This window comes from Vombatus ursinus, unplaced genomic scaffold, assembly GCF_900497805.2.
Source record: "Vombatus ursinus unplaced genomic scaffold, bare-nosed wombat genome assembly UNPS02014797.1, whole genome shotgun sequence".
In the NCBI taxonomy this organism is placed as follows: domain Eukaryota; kingdom Metazoa; phylum Chordata; class Mammalia; order Diprotodontia; family Vombatidae; genus Vombatus; species Vombatus ursinus.
The window spans coordinates 17804943-17823573 of record NW_020954575.1 but is presented as its reverse complement, the minus strand read 5'-3'; the positions used below and the strand labels follow the sequence as shown (position 1 = coordinate 17823573).

Here is an 18631-nt window from a genome sequence, read left to right as displayed (position 1 = left end):
GTAAAAGTTTATTAGGAGGATGAGAAGGGAACTACAAGGAGGGAAGGAGAAGTTGAAACAACAGAGGGGACCATAGGAGCCAGTAAGTCACATTTTCTGAGGGAAACAAAGCTAGAATATCCGAAGATCAAAGACCTCCGTCAACACAGGACTCATTTGTGTAGAACCAGCAAATCCTAGCCCCAAGGGATCACTGACTATATCTGTGAAAATCTGTGTACATTTCTTCCTATTCTTTCCCTGGCTTCTTCTATTTAACAGGATACAATCACCGTGAAAGAAAGAGGCTGGCCCAAAGATTGGAATCAAATGACCCTCTGTCCTTCACCCTCTGGGGGATGCTAGGAAATTTAGCGCACAAAGGAGTTACAGGGGCCACAGCGAGATCGAGGGATAAAAGGTGTGCAGGGGACACAAGGATTGCTGATGGGACAGGGGCCAATGGGCTTGCCGCAGGCATTGGTGGTAGCACAGGGATTGCAGGGAAGCCTGGGGAGACAAAAATCATGGAAATGTAAATATGAGGATCATTTTCTCACTGAAAAGTGCAATGCGGACAGCAACATAATCAAAAAATACAGTATGTATTGTCAGGAATATATTCAGTGTTTGTCCTAGAAAAATCAAGGCAGAGCACTGATAATCCAGACTTTTCTCTCTACTGCATTTACTGTTTCCCCTATGTAGTGGGGTTTGGCCCATGCCTAATTACCTAAGATGGCATCATTCATTTAGAAGATGCCATTTTATTTAATCTAGGTATGCATCAAACTCCCATTATAACTTTCAGTTTAGAGAGCTGCTCTTAAAGTTGAGAAGACCTGGGTTCAATTCCTACCCCTAACATATACTGGCTGGGTGACCCTGGACAAGTCACTTAACTTCTCTGTGCTCAAAGCAACTCTCTAAGACAATAAAATGCTAAGAAGGTGCTGACCTGCATTGGTAGAGGAATTTCCTCCCTTACACAAATGAAATCATGGGACCTATGATCATAGTTCTAAAATCTGGAAGAGACGTTAGAAGCCATTAAGTCCAAGCTTCTCATTTTACAGATTAGGAAACCAAGGCACAGAAAGGTTAAGGCCCATGATCACACAGCTAAGTGTCTCTAAAGTAGCATTTGACCCAAGTCTTATTGATTCCAAGTCCAATGTCTTATCCAGGGTCTTATCAGCTGTTGTTTCTAACAGGACCTCTCAATGATAAGGATAACCAAAATCATTATTTTCTGCAGGAGGAGAAAATACCCTCAGCACAGTGAATGATACGGGCATTTTTTAATTAGCTAAATTGGGGAAGGAGAACAAATTATGTGGACATTTGCTTCCCAACAACATACCACAAAGGTCCGTGTAGACAGATTAGTATTTTCAAGCTTTGATAACAAATTTCCAGCTCTTTGGGTTCCATGCTAGATTTTGGTTGTTAGACTCCCTGATTTGGAAGAGCCATACACGTGGCTTTGCCCCAAAGCCCCCGGATAACTTACTTGCAGTCTTCACTCTCCAGCAGGCCGCGGTACGTGGAGATCTCACACTCTAGCCGTGCTCTGACATCCAGGAGCACCTGGTACTCTTGGTTCTGTCTCTCCAGGTCACCGCGGATCTCAGCCAGCTGAGACTCCACATTAGTGATCATACTCTGTACCTGGGACAACTGGGAGCTATAACGACCCTCGGTTTCTGTCAGGGTATTTTCAAGAGAATTTCTCTGTGATAGAGGAGAGAAAAGAATGCCAGATATGTCACTTTTTTTTAGGGTTGTGTAAGACACTTCCAAGAATGTCTCCCTAAGTTTCACAGTCACCTCATAATCACGATAAATAATTATAAATTGAATGTCTACCTGTTGACGTTATTTGTACTTCTACCTTCATTCATCCAGTGCCTCTCTACTCTCTTTAAGATCAAATACAAGCCCCTTCTATTTGGCACTTAGTGCGCCTCACAACCTGGTCCCCACCCACTTCTTCAGTCTCATTACCCAATATTCACTCATATTCTAATCCAGTCAACCTGGTCTTTTTGATGTCTCCATATATGATACTCCATCCGGCTGTCCCCTTTGCCTGGAATACAATCCCTTCTCACCTATACCTCTTAAAATTTCCAGCATCCTTCAAGGCTCAGTTCAAGCCCCACCTTTTCTACCAGGATTCTTAATTTTTTGTGTGTGCCTATGAATCCTTTTCCAGAACCAGGTACTTAAATAATTGAAGGAAATGATAAATTTCAGTTAGAGGTGAGTGAAAACTAAAATGGGATTTTTTTTTCCCATCTAACTTCCATGACCCTGGAAATCTATTCCCAGGCCTAGTTCTCTGTTCTATAAGAAGTCTATCCTGATCCCTTCCAATTGTTAGCACCTTCCCTACTTCAAAAAAAATGACTTTTCCCCTACTTATACATGTATATGTTATCTACTCAAATAGAATGTTAGCTACTTGAGAGCAAGAACTATTTCATTCTTTGTCTTTTTTTTTTATCCTCAGCACATAACAGAGTGCCTGGTGAATTGTAGGTGCCTAATAAATAGTTGTGGATTCACTGATTGTTTCAACTGGAGCCAGTTGAACCCAGAGCCGAGGTGTAACCCACCAGGTTGTGCTGAGCCTGCAGCTCAATCTCCAGAGCATTGACGGTGCGCCTCAGCTCAATGATCTCAGCCTGGCAGTTCTGTAGCTGCTCAGAGCTGGACACCACCTGCTTGTTCAGTTCCTCTGTCTGAAAAAAGAAATCAGTCTTGGTCAGGAGGTGTGATGAGGCAGCCGGTGAAGAGGGGCTGACACATTCTGGTGAGTCAGAAGAGAGACAGAGACAGAGCCTTACCTGAGTGGTGAACCATTCCTCCACATCTCTGCGGTTGTTCTCCACCAGGGTCTCATACTGACACCGGGTCTCGTTCAGCACCCTGTTCAGGTCCACAGTTGGGGCAGCGTCCACCTCCACATTGAGTCTCTCCCCAATCTGGCTTCTCAGCGTGTTAACTTCCTGTGTAAGAAAAAAGAGGGAGGGACCAAACAGGAATGAGTCTATTCATAAAGTCTCTTGTGGGAGCATTATTAGAAGACACATCAAGTTTTTCCTTTAAATCAGTAATTAAGTTTTCCAGCTCTTTGGGGACATAGAGTTTGAGAAAAATATTAATAGTTGGCATTTACGTAGCCATTCAAGGTTTACAAAGCATTTTTCATACAACATCATGCAACAATCCACACAACAACCCCACAAGATGGATGCTATTATTGTCCCCCATTTTACAGATGGGAAGATGGGTTAATATTCACTTTCTTGGGCATAGTGAAGACATTTCCTTCTGCCCTCTCTATAGTTTGAGTCCCTTCTCACTGGACAAGACACACAGGTCTGAAGATTTTCCTTACCTGCTCATGGTTCTGTTTGAGACAGAGCAGCTCCTCCTTCAGGGACTCCACCTTAGCCTCTAAGTCAGACCTGCAGAGGGCCAGCCCATCCAGGATCCTGTGCAGGCCATTAATGTCAGCCTCCACCAGCTGGCGCAGGGACAGTTCCGTCTGGTACCTTTAAAATGTGACAGGTGGTCAGAGGACATGTAAAAGAAAGCAAAAATAAAAGAGGAAGTCCCAATATCTCACAAACCAGGCTTCTAGGTCTCACGGGATCATAGGAGGTAGAGTCAGCAGACACTTAGAGATGCCCTAGGCCAGGGATGAGAAACATTTGTTCTGTAAAACTTGGATTTGGCCAAAAGGTGGCCACATGTGGCCTCAAGGCCACAGGTTCCGCACCCCTGCCCTAGGCAGAGGAATCTTCACCTTTTGGCAGTTGTAGACCCCTTTGGCAGTCTGGAAAAGCCCATAAACCCCCTTCTTAGAATACAGCTTCATCCTAATTAGTGTGGATAATGAATCTCATAAAGAGCTCTCAAATTCACACTATCCAAAGCTATAATTATGTAAAATACGGTAATTGTTTTAAGCCCGATGGAAATGTGCAATGTGAATTTGAATAATTTGACCACTTTACAGAGGATTCATTACTTTCACTTACCAGGACCAAGCTATCATGTTTTTAAGTGCTTAAAATAAAATGCATAAGATTATGAAGGAAACCAAGTATATTAAAAGTTAGTTATCAAAAAAAATTTTTGAAGGAAGTGTATAGACCCCAGATTAAAAACCCTCAATAAGAATCAACCATCCTGTCTCTGAATATGTCTAGGGATGGGGAAGTCACTACATGATAAGACCACTCATTTTGTTGATGGGCAAAGCATGTTGTTCAAAAGTTCTTACTTGGTTCTGAAATCATCAGCAGCCAGCTTGGCATTGTCAATCTGCACCACTAGCCTGGTATTCTCTGCCTTGGTGCACAGAATCTGAAGGAATAAATGATTATAAGCTGAATTATGCTTAGAAATAATACTTTGTTTCTTGAAGCAAAAAAAATCAACTATTGTCTTCTTGTCATTTGCATAAATGATGAGGATGATAATGCCACATTTCTAGTTCAACTCTCTGTTTTCCATAATCTATTAAATTGTAATCTCCTTGAGGTCAGGAACGGTCTTTTGCATCCCTGATGCTTAGCATAGTGGCTCAAATATAGTAGGTATTTAATAAATATTCTATTGATTTATTGATTATTCAGCTTTAATATAAAAGAAATATGATAGAAGGGAAAGGATATGCTTCACTGAGAGTCTGGAACCCTGGGTTCTGTTCCTGACTTTGCCACTAGCTAGTTCTGTGACTTTGAGCATGTTTCTTAACTCTTCTAGGCTTCAGGGTTTTTTGTTACATTTTTTCCAGCTCCATAATGAGGAGAGGACCCACCCTTTTCCCATAATGCTTAAATTCCACCATGTTTTCTATCATTCGTTTCTGACACCTAAGGAGAAAAGTCTGCCCCCCACCAACCCACCCAAGGGATTACGAGAAGCAAAGCCTCTGAAGAAGATAGGACACGTTACAGGGAGAGTGGGGCATCGTGGAAAGCTGATCTTAGGATCAAAGATTTAGGGCTTGAAAAGGCCTTAGAGGTCATCTAGTCCACCCTCCTAACTTTTCAGAAAAAGAAACTGAGATCCAGAAGGGTTAAGTGACTAATTGTCAGAGATGCATGGAAGACTGGTCTTAAAGAAAGATCTGGATTTGAAACTTATTCTTGAACCTCATTAGTTATGTAACCATTGGAAAGTCACTTAGCCACTCTGAAACCCAGTTTCTTCATTGTATAAATGGAAATAATAGTGTTTGTAGTATGTATCTCCCAGGAATATTGCAAGGACCAAATGTCCACACCATGCTTTACCCACTTTAAAATTGTATGCACATCAGCTATGATGGAACTACAAACCCTCGATTCAGCTAACGCTGTGATTCTGAACCTTTTCTGCACCATGCCACCTTTGAAAGTTTAAAGAAACCTCTGAACCTATTCTTGAATAATGTTCTTAAATGCATAAAATAAAATACATAAGATTACCAAGGAAACCAATTATATTTAAATGTATTAAGCAAAACATTAATTAAACAAATTCATAGAACTCCAGTTAAGAACCCATCAATCTAGTGCATCTTAAATAATAGCTGATAATTTACAAGGGATGGATTTATTCGGGTGTTCATTCAGGTGTCACTGGCTTTGATCACCTTTCATTAATGAAACTGCTATAAAATTCAGAAGGTAACACTGGGCCAAGATAGAGTAGAAATTCCTCAAGATTTTTAAATGAGATAACACCTTTAAAGACAATGTGATGTTGACTATAATTTAAGTCATGGGTCATTCTCTTGACCCTACTGACCCTATCTGTCTTTCCCAGCACCCCCAAAGCCTTTCTCAAACTCTCTTAAATGCAGTACTTTGGATAATTCTGCCTATCTCCCTTCTCCATACCACTGATGCATGAATTAGTTAAGACACCCCATCTGACTTACTTTTTGCTGGAGCTCCTCAATGATCCTGAAATAGGACTGGTAGTCTGGGCACACGTAGGGGACCTGCTGTTGGCACCATTCCCGGATCCTACCTTCCAGCTCAGCATTCTCCCTCTCCAGCTGCCGCACCTTCTCTAGGTAGTTGGCCAGGCGGTCATTCAGGAACTGCATGGTCTCCTTCTCCTTGCCATTGAAGGAGCCTTCGCAGAACCAGCCGCAGGTGCCCACATTGGCGGGGATGTTGCAGGCCCCGGGGAGGGTGCAGCTATTGCAGCTAGGAGGCAGGCAGGGCCTGGAGGAGCAGCTGGTGCGGGAGCTAAAGTTGGGCAGGCAGCAGTTGTAAGGCATGGTGAACTAAACAATGTCCCCTGATCAGCTGCAAAGTCTGCCTGTTTCCTGTTGTATGAATCTCCTTCCTAAACCAGGTTCATCTTATATTCTTTCAACAGTGGGTGTGGTTATAGTATATAGCATTTTCCCCTTTTTTTCTCCATTAGCAATGTTTCTGAAGCACTTCTCAGTATGTTATTTAATGACCTCAGAAGAGTCCTTCACCTCATAAAAGGTTTTACTTGGGCTTCTTGCTAAGTCAGGACTCCTCACCAATTGTACTTCTCAGTGAAGTAAGAGCTTTATGGTTCATCTTCAAAGTGGCCAACCCATCACTTCCCCTTATTCACTGGGTGTGGGGACCCTAAGGACAATTCTGTCTCATGGTGTCCCCAGTGACTGGGGTCAGAGTCTCTGGTTTTACACTCCATCATATACAAACTCTAGGCTGACCTCCCTTGAGTCCTTTTCTCCATTCTAAGAAGTTAAAGCATTATCAGGTTGAAACTTGGAAGAGTCTTTGAGATAAAGCTACCTGAGAAACAGTAACTACAGACTGGAATGTGCTAGTGGGGAGATGACTGTATCCTAAAACCAGATAGGTTCTTAAGGTCATCTGATCTATCTCTCTGCCTCCAGGCAAGGTCAGACAAGAAGCTATACCCTGAGGAAGGGCAACACAGTAGAAAAAACAACACTGGACTTGGAGTGCTGACCTTGGAATCATGGCACCTAAGTTTAAATCTTGGCTTTGCCACTTATTGCCCTGTGACCTTGGGCAAGTTGTTAAACCTCTTCAGACCTCAGTTTCTTCAACTGTAAAATGAAGGGATTGGACTAGATGATTTCTGAATTGTTTTCCAGCTGTCACTTGCTACCAGGGTGATTTTGGACAGGTTACTTGACCTTTCTTAGCCTCAGTTTCTTGATCTATAAAATGAGGAAGTTGGACAAGACAATTTCTGAGATGTCTTTTAGCTCTATACCTATGACTCTCTGACCTCTAAGGATTCTACCACTGTCCATGGTGCCCATTCCAGGAATCTGCATTGTAAATTCTAAATGTGTATAGCTAGAAATTACCTCGGAGGTCCTGTAACCCAACCATCCCCATTTCACAAATGGGGGAACTGAGACTCAGGAAGGTTAACTGACTTGTCCAAGGTCACACAAGTAGCAAGTAATAACTGGAAAAGCATTCAGGTCCAACGTCTTCATTTTACAGATGAGGAAATTGGCTTCACAGAGGCTGAGCAACTTAACCAAGGTCACCCAGGGCAGAGACAAGATTTAAACCTAGGCCACCTGATTTTAGAACCACTGTCTCCCAGCTACTTTGGTCTTCTCCAGACCTGAACTAAGAAGGAGTGATTGAAAGTTATTATTCCATGGAAATGAGCTGTGTATAATGTCAAATATGAATGGGCAAGGTAAATTTAAAATCCAAACTAATTTTGTCAACAAAGAGATAATTCCATTTCTTTTCAAAGAAGACAAAGGTTGGTTCTACTCTAACAAAATAAAATGCTAATGTCTAATGTAGTATAATATGATCGAATGTAATATAATACATATGCATGTGTAACATGTAATTTATAACAAATAAATCTCCCTACTAATTGGAAGCTTTAAAAATAATCTGTTTCATTCTTCTAGGAAGAAAAAACTGACCTCAGTTCTTCAAAGGGAAAATAATAATAATAACTTGTTTTTTAGTCATGTCTGACTCTTAAGGACCCCATTTGGGGTTTTCTTGGCAACGAATCTGGAGTGGTTTGTCTTTCCCTTCTCCAGCTCATTTTACAGATGAGGAAACTGAGGCAAACACATTTAAGTGACTTGCCTAGGGTCACATAGCTAGTAAGTATCTGAGACCAGATTTGAACTCATGAAAATGAGTCTTCCTGACTTTAGTCCCAGCACTGTAACCACTGCGCCACTGAGCTGCCCCAATAATACTAATATTGATAAATAGCAATAACAATTTCACAATAACTCTGGGGAAGATGTAATATGTTATTACTTCCATTTTGCTGATGAAGAAATTGACTAAAATTACAGATAGTATTTGAGGCAGAATTTGAACCAGGACTCCTAATGTCAAGTCCACCCTTCTATCTACTGTTTTTCCTGGACTTCCCTTGGTACCAGAGGAAGGAGACTTTCTCTCCCCTGGCCCATTTTTAGCAGCACCATTGTGTGGTATGAGAGTTTGAAATAACATGGTATGAAAGTTTGAAGTAACATGGATGATTTTTTTTTGTTAACAAACACATAAAACCCCATCTATACAAATGAGTTCTGTCCTCTTCAAAGTAGTCCCTTTGAGAGGTCAGACCCTGCTTCCAATGATGCAACCATTGCCCAAGTCATGTTTACAACTCCTCTCTTAGAATGACCACCAGATCATGTGGTGTATTCAATACAATTCAAGAAGCATTAATCAAACCTAAACCTATTAGCTTCGAAGGACTCAAGATGTAACATGTTATCCACCTCCAGAGAGAAAAGTAATGGATTTAGGGTGTATCTTGAAGCACAGTTTTTTCCTTTATTTTTCTTGCTTTTTTTTCAGGACATGGGTAATGTAGAAACAAGTTTTGAGTGACTGTATATGTATAAAGGGATATTTCTTGCATTCTCAATAAGTGTGAGGGGAGAGTGGGAGAGAATGTAGAACTGAAAATAAAAATAAAACTTAAATGTAAAAATAAAATCTATTAGTGATGGAGATATAGAAGAAATATGAATAATGGGGCCTGTCCTCAAAGAGCTTACTTACCCTCTACTGGAAGGCATATCCTCAGAAGTGACGAAGCTCTACTCACTGAGAATGGGTTTGAGTTTCCAAAACAAGTCATTTAAAGCCAATCCTTATAAATAAGATAAGAAACCAAGTTAGGAAATATTATTTTGGCTCAAGACTTAAGAGGGATTATAAAATAATGAGTTAGCTTTCTTGTGTGCCTTGCAAAATTATTCTCCTACAACTTAACCTTACTGGAACCAATCCCTGCATCAGATTCAGCTCCAGTTTATTGAAGAGCAGTGAGTTTAGATCAGAGGACATTGATTTAACAATTTTTTTGAGTGACTGTTAGATCAAAGAATTTTAGAGTTGGAAGGGATCTAGGAGATCACTGGATGTAACCCTGTTTACAGATAAGAAAAGAGAGTGGGAAGTGATTTGCCCAAGGTCACACACAACTAGTTGGTAGCTGAGCCCAGGACTAGAATTCCAAGCTTCTCTGTATGATTCCTGAATTCTACTGATTCCTATCCAAGGGACTGTGGGGATACTATCCACATCATGTAATGGAAAGAGCATTGGATTTAGAATCTGAGAAGCTTGTCAGGGAGAATAAGAAATAATAATATAAGATATAATGTAATTAGTGCAATATCACAAAAAGGGTACAAAGAAAGTGCCATGAGAGCTTAGTGGTTGGAGAGATCATTTCTGTCCAGTAGGGTAAGAGACAACTTTGTGGAAGAAAGGGTATTTGATCTGGAACTTGGTGATAAGGAGTGCATTTCAGAACAATGGGATTTAAATCAGTTAGGATAAAGTACATACAATGTTTTGAGAGGAGTAGCATGATAGTAAGTTAGAAAGGAAGATTGAGGGAAAGATGTATGAATGAGAGGAAGAACAAGGTACCCAGAATGAAGAGAACAATTTATGTAATGGGTACAGAAATTTAAAGAAAAAAACAATTGAAAGAATGTGAATTCTAATCAAAGGTAAGACAGAGCCTTGATTCCCACAGGCTAAAGATGAAATAGATGTTACTTTTCTTAACATACAGGTACTAGACTATAGGTGTGGGATGTGGCATTCATTGTCATATATGGCCAATGATTCGTTCTGCTTAACTGTGCTTCTTTGTTGCTGGGAATGTTGAGGGAAGTGGGAGAGGAAAGGCAGAGTTGGAAGGGTAATTCATTGAGAAATAGAGAAAATTTTTAAAGAATCAAAATATGTATTGAAAAATAAGATAAATAGAAATTAAAATGAGAAGAAAGTTGGGGACAGGTGATAAAAGTCACATTTCAAACAGCAAATAACTAGATTCCCCATTTTTCTCTGCTTTCTTTTTTTTAATCTCCAAATCTCAAGAAGGAAGGAAGAAAAGAAGGAAGGAAGGAAGGATGGAAGGAAGGAAGGAAGAAAAAGGAAGGAAGGAAAGAAGGGAAAACGCAGAAATTGCTTTTTTAAAAAAGAAGGAAAGAATTATTTTTGGCCTGTAGCCAATGCTGCCAGGCTTGTCTGTGCATCCATAGGTATTTATTCAATCTCAATAAAAGAAGTGAAGAACCACAACTTTCTATAATCTACACCCTGTATCCAAGATGCCGTGCCTACTCCATAGATGTTAAGCAATGCTTAATTATTGTTATTACAGAATTATAATCATATCATATAGCTCTAGCTAAGTGAGCTTGGGATGAGGAAGGGTGTAACAAAGTTACTAACCTCTCCTTGTTTCTATTACTTTTCATTTATTCTGTTTATAGTCAACTTCAACCCACATCAAATTTTAATTGGGTAAAGATCAATGACTTGGCTTAATGGATCTGGGATCAACATCATGGGTAAACAAAATATTAACCAACACAAAGTTAAGCCATTATAGCCAATACCATGGTATAGGACCTGGTCTCAATGTAATAGGTAAACTGCTCTTGAGATTTAAGTAATCTTTTTAGAGAAGTAAAAGCATCTCAAAGGACAAGATGACACCCACACTTCTAAGTCAGTAGCAATGGCAGTGGCACTGAGCAGCAGAGTTAAGTTAGGGCAGGGCTTCTACATAGGCAGACTAGGCAGTCACCTCCCTATGGATTTAGGAAAGCTTCATTCCCTGCTCCTCCAAACAACCTTCCTACCTGTCTAAGGCTAACACCTGAAAAATCCACCACTAGATATTTCTTTGTGATTGTCTTTAATAAGATAGTAAGTACCTCTATGAGAAGTTGTCAGTTATTTACACCTTAGGATAAATGAGTTCCAGGTATAAAGAATTCTGGGCTTGGAGTCAGGAAACCTGCCTTCAAATTCCATCCCTGATACCCATGTGGTCCTGAGATCATTTCATCGCTCTTAGCCTCAGTTTTCTCATCTGGAAAATGGACATAATGATACTTGTACTATTTACCTCAAAGGGTCAGTTCAAGGAAAGTACTTCATAAACCTTATATATTGCATAAACATAAATCATTATTATTATTATGGGCATAATAATATTTGTACCACTTATCTCAAAGGGTCAGTGTAAGGAAAATACTTTGTAAATCTTACAAATTTTATAAGCATAAGTTGTTATTATCAGATTCTTCCAAATAAGGTAATAAGCCTGGGGCTATTTTATGGGATGGGGTTGAGGAGGGGAGGAAAAATAACACCAGGTACCATGTTCACATAGACTAGAAGGAATAACATTAGGTGAAGGATAAAGGTCACCAACCTCAAAGAATCTTATCTCTGCTTCACCCCACATTTCCAATCAATGGACAGTCTTGTTGATTCCACCTCCTCAACCTCCTTCATTTCCATCCCCCTGACTCCATTTAATTAGCAACTATTCAAGTTCAGATACTTATTCATAGTGTATTGACTAGACTATTATAATAGTCTGCTAGTTGGTTCCCTGGATGTAGCCTTTCCTCCTTACCAATCCATTCTCTCCACAGGTGCCAAAATTATCTTTATAAAGAACAGGTCTGACCATGTCATTCCTCTGATCAAAAAACCTTCAGTGGCTCCCTATTGCCACCCAAATAAAATACAAATACGTCCAGCCAGGTATTTGAGGCTTTTCATAATCAGAATCCATTCTACCTTCCCAGACTTTTCTTATATTATTTCCTTTTGTGGATTCTACATTCCAGTCAAACTCCACCCAAATGGGGAGATAGATTCCCCATCTTTCATGTCACCGTATTCACACAATCTGTCCCCTACACCTAGAATGCTCTCTTTCAACTCCATCCTTCTAAATGTAATGTTTTAAATTAAACTTCATTTTATTTTCCATTCCAAATTCTCTCCCTCCTCTGTGTTCCTACCCTAATTAATAAGGAAAGAAAAACAAGACCATTACAAATACATAGTAATGCAAAACAGATTTCTATATTAGCCATGATCCAGGTGGGGAAAGCAAGAAAAAGAAAAACTTCAATCTGTACTCAAAGCACATTAGTTCTCTTTCTTGAAGTGAATTGTATGTTTTATCATGAGTGTTTTGGAATCATGGTGGGTCATTGTGTTGATAAGTTACTAAGTCTTTCAAAGTTCATTATCTTTGCAATATTGCTATTACTGTGTATATTGTTCTCCTGCTTCTGCTGGCTTGACTTTACATCAGCTCATACAAGTCTTCCCAGGTTTCTCTAAAATTATCCCCTTCATCATTTCTTATAGCAGAATAATATTACATCACATTCATATATCATAACTTGTTCAGTCATTCCCCAATTGATATTTCCCCTTGATTTCCAATTCTTCGCAGCCACAAAAATAGCTACAATAAATATTTTTGCACATAGAGTCATTTCCCTTTTTCTTTGATCTCCTTGTGGCATAGATCTAATAGTAGTATTGCTGGGTCAAAGGGTATGTACAGTTTTATAACCTTTTGGTCATAGTTCCAAATTGATCTCCAGAATGGTTGGATCACTTCACAACTCCACCAACAGTACATTAGTGTACCTATTTTAATACATCCCCTCCAACATTTGCCATTTTCCTTTTCTGTGAAATTAATAACATTTGTAAAGTGCTCAGCACAGTACCTGACACATAGTATAAATTTTTAATTTAATAAGTTTTTGTTCCCTCCCTCACCCTAGAACTAGAAAGACTTCTTCAAATCCTAGGCTGAGTCTCTACCCTTTCTGAAGAAGTACACTCTCCCAGCTGAGGGCTTCAGCTGAGCTTGAAATAGAAAATGGCAAAAAAAAAAATTAAGGAGAAAATCCAGATGAGCAAAGAAAAAGCCCAACCTGGCAGCAGAACAGTTCAGTTACAGAAATCCACCACAGTAATCCATTCACCTATGAGGAGTCAACCAAGCCCACAAATAGAGCACCCCAAGCCCAGAAACTGAGTAGCCTAAACTATCAGCAGAGTCACTCATCTAGCCCAGATACCACTCCCAGCTGTGAACTATGTGTGTGTATATGTCAGAGGGATAGACAAATAGACAGACACAGAGAGACAGAGAGAGGCAGAGACAATAAGACAAGCAGTGACAGATATAAACGATGACAGAGAGAAATATTGAAACATTAAAGCCCTACATTTCCAGAAAGAAAAGGGACATTGGGAACATTCCAGAGTTGAACACTGCCTTGGCCGCATGTCTTCCTTTACATATGTGCCTCATTATTATTGTGTTTTAAGTTTGCGCCCACTCTCCCCTGCTGATGCTGGTGTATTGATGGAAGAGCATGGTGTGGGTTTATGGGAGAAATGTTTTGTAAGCATTGTTCTTGCTATGCCATTTGAATAGGAGCGTGACATGGTTAAGAGCTAATAGAGTCTACTGACTGAACCTTAATGCTAATGGGTAGCACACTGACTGGGGGCATCAGAAAGTAGTGTTACAAGTGTAGAAAAGAGGTTTGGACCATTCAATGTGATGAGTGTGATAGAAAATCAACTAGGGAGAAGTAAAGGATTTCCTTGTAGCAGTGAGGGCCCAGTTGAAATTAATTAACAGATTTATGGTGGAGCAAGTCAGCTAAGTATTATGGCTTTCTCCAGCTCCATTGTGCAGCACATGAGTAGGAATGGAGGAGGTGGATGATGGAAGTAATATAAGATTGAGATCTGGCAAAGCAGCAGAGCAGAATAGGGCAGAATAGGACCAGGGAGCAAGAGATTCAAGAATAGAGAACAGTCTAGAATTGAACATGCTCACTAGTGGATTGAGATTGAGAAGGGAGAAAAGTGAAGTCATAGCAAGGATGAAGGCTTGGGAAAGTACAGAGAGTATTGCAGGTCACAGTAAGCGTGAAACAAAGCATAGAGAGCAAGGAAATAATAGGAGATTATGATCTACTAAAGGAATTTCAGAGTTAACGAACATGGAAGTTGAAGACTTGTGGGTGATGGCAAGATCAAAGACATGGCCATCCCCATGTGTAGCTGAGGTAGAGCTGAAGAAGGTGAATGATAAAGCTCAACATTTGCCATGTCAAAACACCAGAGAAATAGAAGAGGATGGGCATGGAGAAGAGATTATTTCAGTTGACTAGAAGGTGTCATTAATGGCCTTACAGCTGTTTCCAGGGAGTGATTGGGAAAAAAAGCTAAATGTGAGAAAGAAATGGATGATGAGAAATCCAGACCTGATTTATGTTCCATCTTCTGGTAAGGGGCAAGAAGGTATCAAGGATCTTGGACTCAAGGCTAGCATGGAATAGATTTTTGTAGGCTATCTTCTGGGGCAGCCACCCTAAATCATGGGTCTCTTTTGGGGATTACCCCTTAACCTTTGATCAGTGTTTGTTCATAGTATATAATGGCAGGCACTGAATTCATTTCATTCTCCTGACTAGGAAAGATTCTTTATGAGACATACATGAAGAGTGCATTGCAGGGAGTAAACATGAATGAGAAGGACATTTGTAATGCCAAAGAAATAAAGTTTATTGGAAGGTAAGTGAAGGTACCTCCTTGCATTCCAGAAGATGGTGAAGGAGCAAGGAAGGCGGAAACACCATCTGTACAGGAAACACCCCAAAGTAATAGCATGTGACTGAGTAATAGGGAGTTGGGCATCATCAGAAATTAAGAGGCTTCAATGCTTCCCATTAAGCATTTTTCCAACCAATTGGGAGTTGATGATGCCATTCTTGGCTTGTTGACTTTGGAACTCACTGCAGTACATGGGAGATCCTGAAAATGGTGGCATAATTGACAGAAATGGGGATGATGGGAAAAGAACCAAAATGTTGCTATTGTCTTTGAGAACTGAGCTAAGTCAGAAGTCAGGATCAAATAATCTTTCCCATCCTGAGTTTACATAGTGAAACTAAGAGATGGGAATTCAACAGATGCGGGAACAAGACCTGCCACAGGGTCCACAGGAGTTGCCACGTGCATTGGTGGTGGCACATGGATTGCAGGGCAGCCTAGGAAAACACAATTGTTTGCATTAGGTTGAGAATGGGAGTGTTCTATGCAAAGATCTCTCTAAGACCATAGCCCACAAATTCCATTCAAGTTTAAGTTCAGCCACCAGTGGGTTTTGAGTGGCTGAAGCAAACCAGAGAAAACTCAGATTATTACCAAATGCCCCTCCTACAAAGTTATATTACTTAAATGAGTAGAGAAAGAATTATGATACATGGTTATTCCTAGACAATGTTTAACTGGAAGATCTACGCAAATTTTTTTTAAATTTCTGTATATGTGTGTGTGGGAGAGACAGAAACAGAGACACAGAGATAGGCTTTTCCAGGAATCTCCGGCAGGACACTTACTTGGAATCCTCACACTCCAGTAGATTACGGTATGTGGCAATCTCGCGCTCTAGCCGAGATCTAACATCCAGGAGAACCTGGTACTCTTGGTTCTGTCTCTCCAGGTCACCACGGATCTCAGCCAGCTGGGACTCCACATTGGTGACCATATACTGTATCTGGGACAGCTGGGAGCTGTAACGGGCCTCGGACTCGTTGAGTGTATTTTCCAGAGAATCTCTCTGTGATGGAGAAGAGAAGAAAATGTCAGCAAAGGTACCCCTCTAAAGGACTTTTCCATATAGTTCCATGAAAACTCCAAGCTCAGAGTTTCATTGACTATATGGCTGATAAATGACTAAGTTTAACCTCAAAGGGTAAGTATCAAAGTTGCATGTTACCCACCAGGTTGTGCTGGGCCTGCAGCTCAACCTCCAGGGCATTGACAGTACGTCTCAGCTCAATGATGTCAGTCTGGTAGTTCTGCAGCTGTTCAGAGCTGGACACCACCTGCTTGTTCAGTTCCTCTGTCTGAAATGTCCCAAGAGGAGAGCCAAGAGGTGAGATCATGATCATCAGGACCCCATGAAGCTTCAAATTCTGCAGTGGGCGTGAGCTAGACCCTCACCTGAGTAGTAAACCATTCCTCCACATCTCTGCGGTTGTTCTCCACCACAGCCTCATACTCAGCCCGAGTCTCATTCAGTATCCTGTTCAGGTCCACAGTTGGGGCAGCATCCACCTCCACATTGAGTCTATCACCAAGCTGGCCACGCAGGGAGTTGACCTCCTAAACAAAATAAAACAAAAAAAAAAAAAAATGGAAGGCATGAGTACACTTCTTTTCCTGGTGGGGAGTGGGGAAAGGAGAGTCCTTCTGAAGCAATACACTAAACATGCAAATTATTTCCATGAGGTACTGTGTACTCAGTGGAGGAATGAAAAAGAAAGAGAGAGGGAGATTAACTGCCTATTTACTACATCCAAGAATGTTTTCTCTGCAAATTTATTTTCTCACCTCTTCATGGTTCCTCTTCAGGCAAACAAGCTCCTCCCTGAGGGACTCCACTTGGGCCTCCAGGTCAGACTTGCACAGGGTCAGATTGTCCAGGATTCTGCGCAGGCTGTTGATATCAGCCTCCACCAGCTGGCGCAGGGACACTTCAGTCTCATACCTTTAAGTGCAGGTGATTAAACAAAGGAAGAACACCTATATATTATACAAGTTGAATGGTATTGTCTTGACTTTTTTTAACTTTGTAGTTTTTGTTTGAGGGCCTATTTAATTTCAGTTTGACAAATATCTGCTATCTGCAGGGGCAAATAATCCTACATTTATTAAGCCCCTATTTGCATCAGGTGCTGTGAAAATGCTAAGGACTCAAGGACAAAAATAAGACAGGCCCTGTTCTTAAGGAATTTACATTCTACTGGGAAAATTTTTTCAATTTCTTTCTTTCTATCCCTGTAAAGGGAGGTTAGAAAGGAGACGAAATTAGCCTGTTGATCAAAACACTGAATTAGAAAAAGTAATTGTCTGAGACTCCTCTGGACAACTTTGGTCAAAACTGTTTTGTCATCTGAAAAAAAAAAAAGATAATTTCCTTCCCTATATCTTCATATCCCTGTTTAGTTATTTCTTCTGGATTCAATTTTGTAACTCATTTCTAAAACATGTTTAGTGTCGAGAGTTTAAAAAAAAACACATGATTTTTTTTCCTCCTTCTACCCAAACTCACTTGGTTCGGAAGTCATCAGAAGCCAGCTTGGCATTGTCAATGCCTACCACTAGCCTGGTGTTCTCAGACTTGGTGCACAGGATCTGGAAAGGAGAGAGTCCACATTCAGTATCCCTTAGACTTCAGAACCTCCTGCTACCTTTTAAATAAATGGTTCACTGTCTATAAGCAACTGTATCTTCAGCTGTAAAATATCTCAAGATTTTACCTTCTGCTGAAGCTCCTCAATGGTCTTGAAGTAGGACTGGTAGTCTGGGCACACGTAGGGGATCTGCTGTTGGCACCATTCCCGGATCCTACCTTCCAGCTCAGCATTCTCCAGCTCCAGCTGCTGCACCTTCTCCAGGTAGTTGGCCAGGCGGTCATTCAGGAACTGCATGGTCTCCTTCTCCTTGCCATTGAAGGAGCCTTCACAGAACCAACCACAGGTGCCCACATTGGCAGGGATGTTGCAGGCCCCGGGGAGGGTGCAACTACAGCAGCTGGGAGGCAGGCAGGGCCTGGAGGAGCAGCTGGTGCGGGAGCTAAAGTTGGGCAGGCAGCAGTTGTAAGGCATGATGGTGAGTAGGGTAGTTGGAGGGTTTAGTACAATGATCAAGTTGTGTGAGGTCTACCTGCCTCCCTGGACCTTTTATACCCCAAGAAGTGGGTATGAGCTCATCATATAGCATTGTTTCCTTCCTTCACTTCTGGTCAATTTTTTTCCAAAAATACTCTAGTTAGAGACCTTCAAAGAGTCCTGCCTCATCTCATAAAAATCTCTATTCTGGCTTGTGCTGGGTCAGGACTCTTCATAGATGCTATTGGCTGGAGAAATAAGTGTCTCATTCGTTGTCTTTAAATATACAGGATCATCACAGTCCTAAATGGCAGTCCTCATGACTCAGGCCTGAGGACAGCAAGGGACCCTGACCTCCCAGCCTGGGGTGGAGCTATATGTGGATCAGATGTTCTCTTTATCATTCAAGTTCTACCATTAATTTCTGTGAAAAGCTTGGAAACTGAGCAGTCTTTTGGATACTCTTCTCTTTCTAGTCCTTCTCCAGTGCTAATATTGAGAATAACACCACTAGTGTTGAGAATAACAATAGAAACTAGATAAATGTTAGAAACAAGCATCTCCATAGGCACTTGAGTGAATTATTGACTCTTTGGGATCTTTGGGAAA

The 18631-nt window shown here is 40.8% G+C and overlaps 2 protein-coding genes across 2 annotated transcripts; both read right to left on the bottom strand.

The window, feature by feature from the left end:
- Positions 1-6308, bottom strand: LOC114049217 (keratin, type I cuticular Ha1-like). Its single transcript, XM_027870413.1, has 7 exons — positions 5924-6308; positions 4277-4359; positions 3386-3542; positions 2832-2993; positions 2601-2726; positions 1493-1713; positions 1-489 (listed from the first exon to the last, which is right to left on the bottom strand). Exons 1-7 carry the CDS (start codon positions 6269-6271, stop codon positions 351-353), a joined length of 1236 nt encoding a protein of 411 aa, XP_027726214.1. The 5' UTR covers positions 6272-6308; the 3' UTR covers positions 1-350.
- An 8592-nt stretch (positions 6309-14900) lies between these two features.
- LOC114049213 (keratin, type I cuticular Ha3-I-like) lies at positions 14901-18049 on the bottom strand. Its single transcript, XM_027870410.1, has 7 exons — positions 17672-18049; positions 17464-17546; positions 16743-16899; positions 16353-16514; positions 16130-16255; positions 15746-15966; positions 14901-15394 (listed from the first exon to the last, which is right to left on the bottom strand). Exons 1-7 carry the CDS (start codon positions 18017-18019, stop codon positions 15310-15312), a joined length of 1182 nt encoding a protein of 393 aa, XP_027726211.1. The 5' UTR covers positions 18020-18049; the 3' UTR covers positions 14901-15309.
- Positions 18050-18631: the final 582 nt, after the last annotated feature.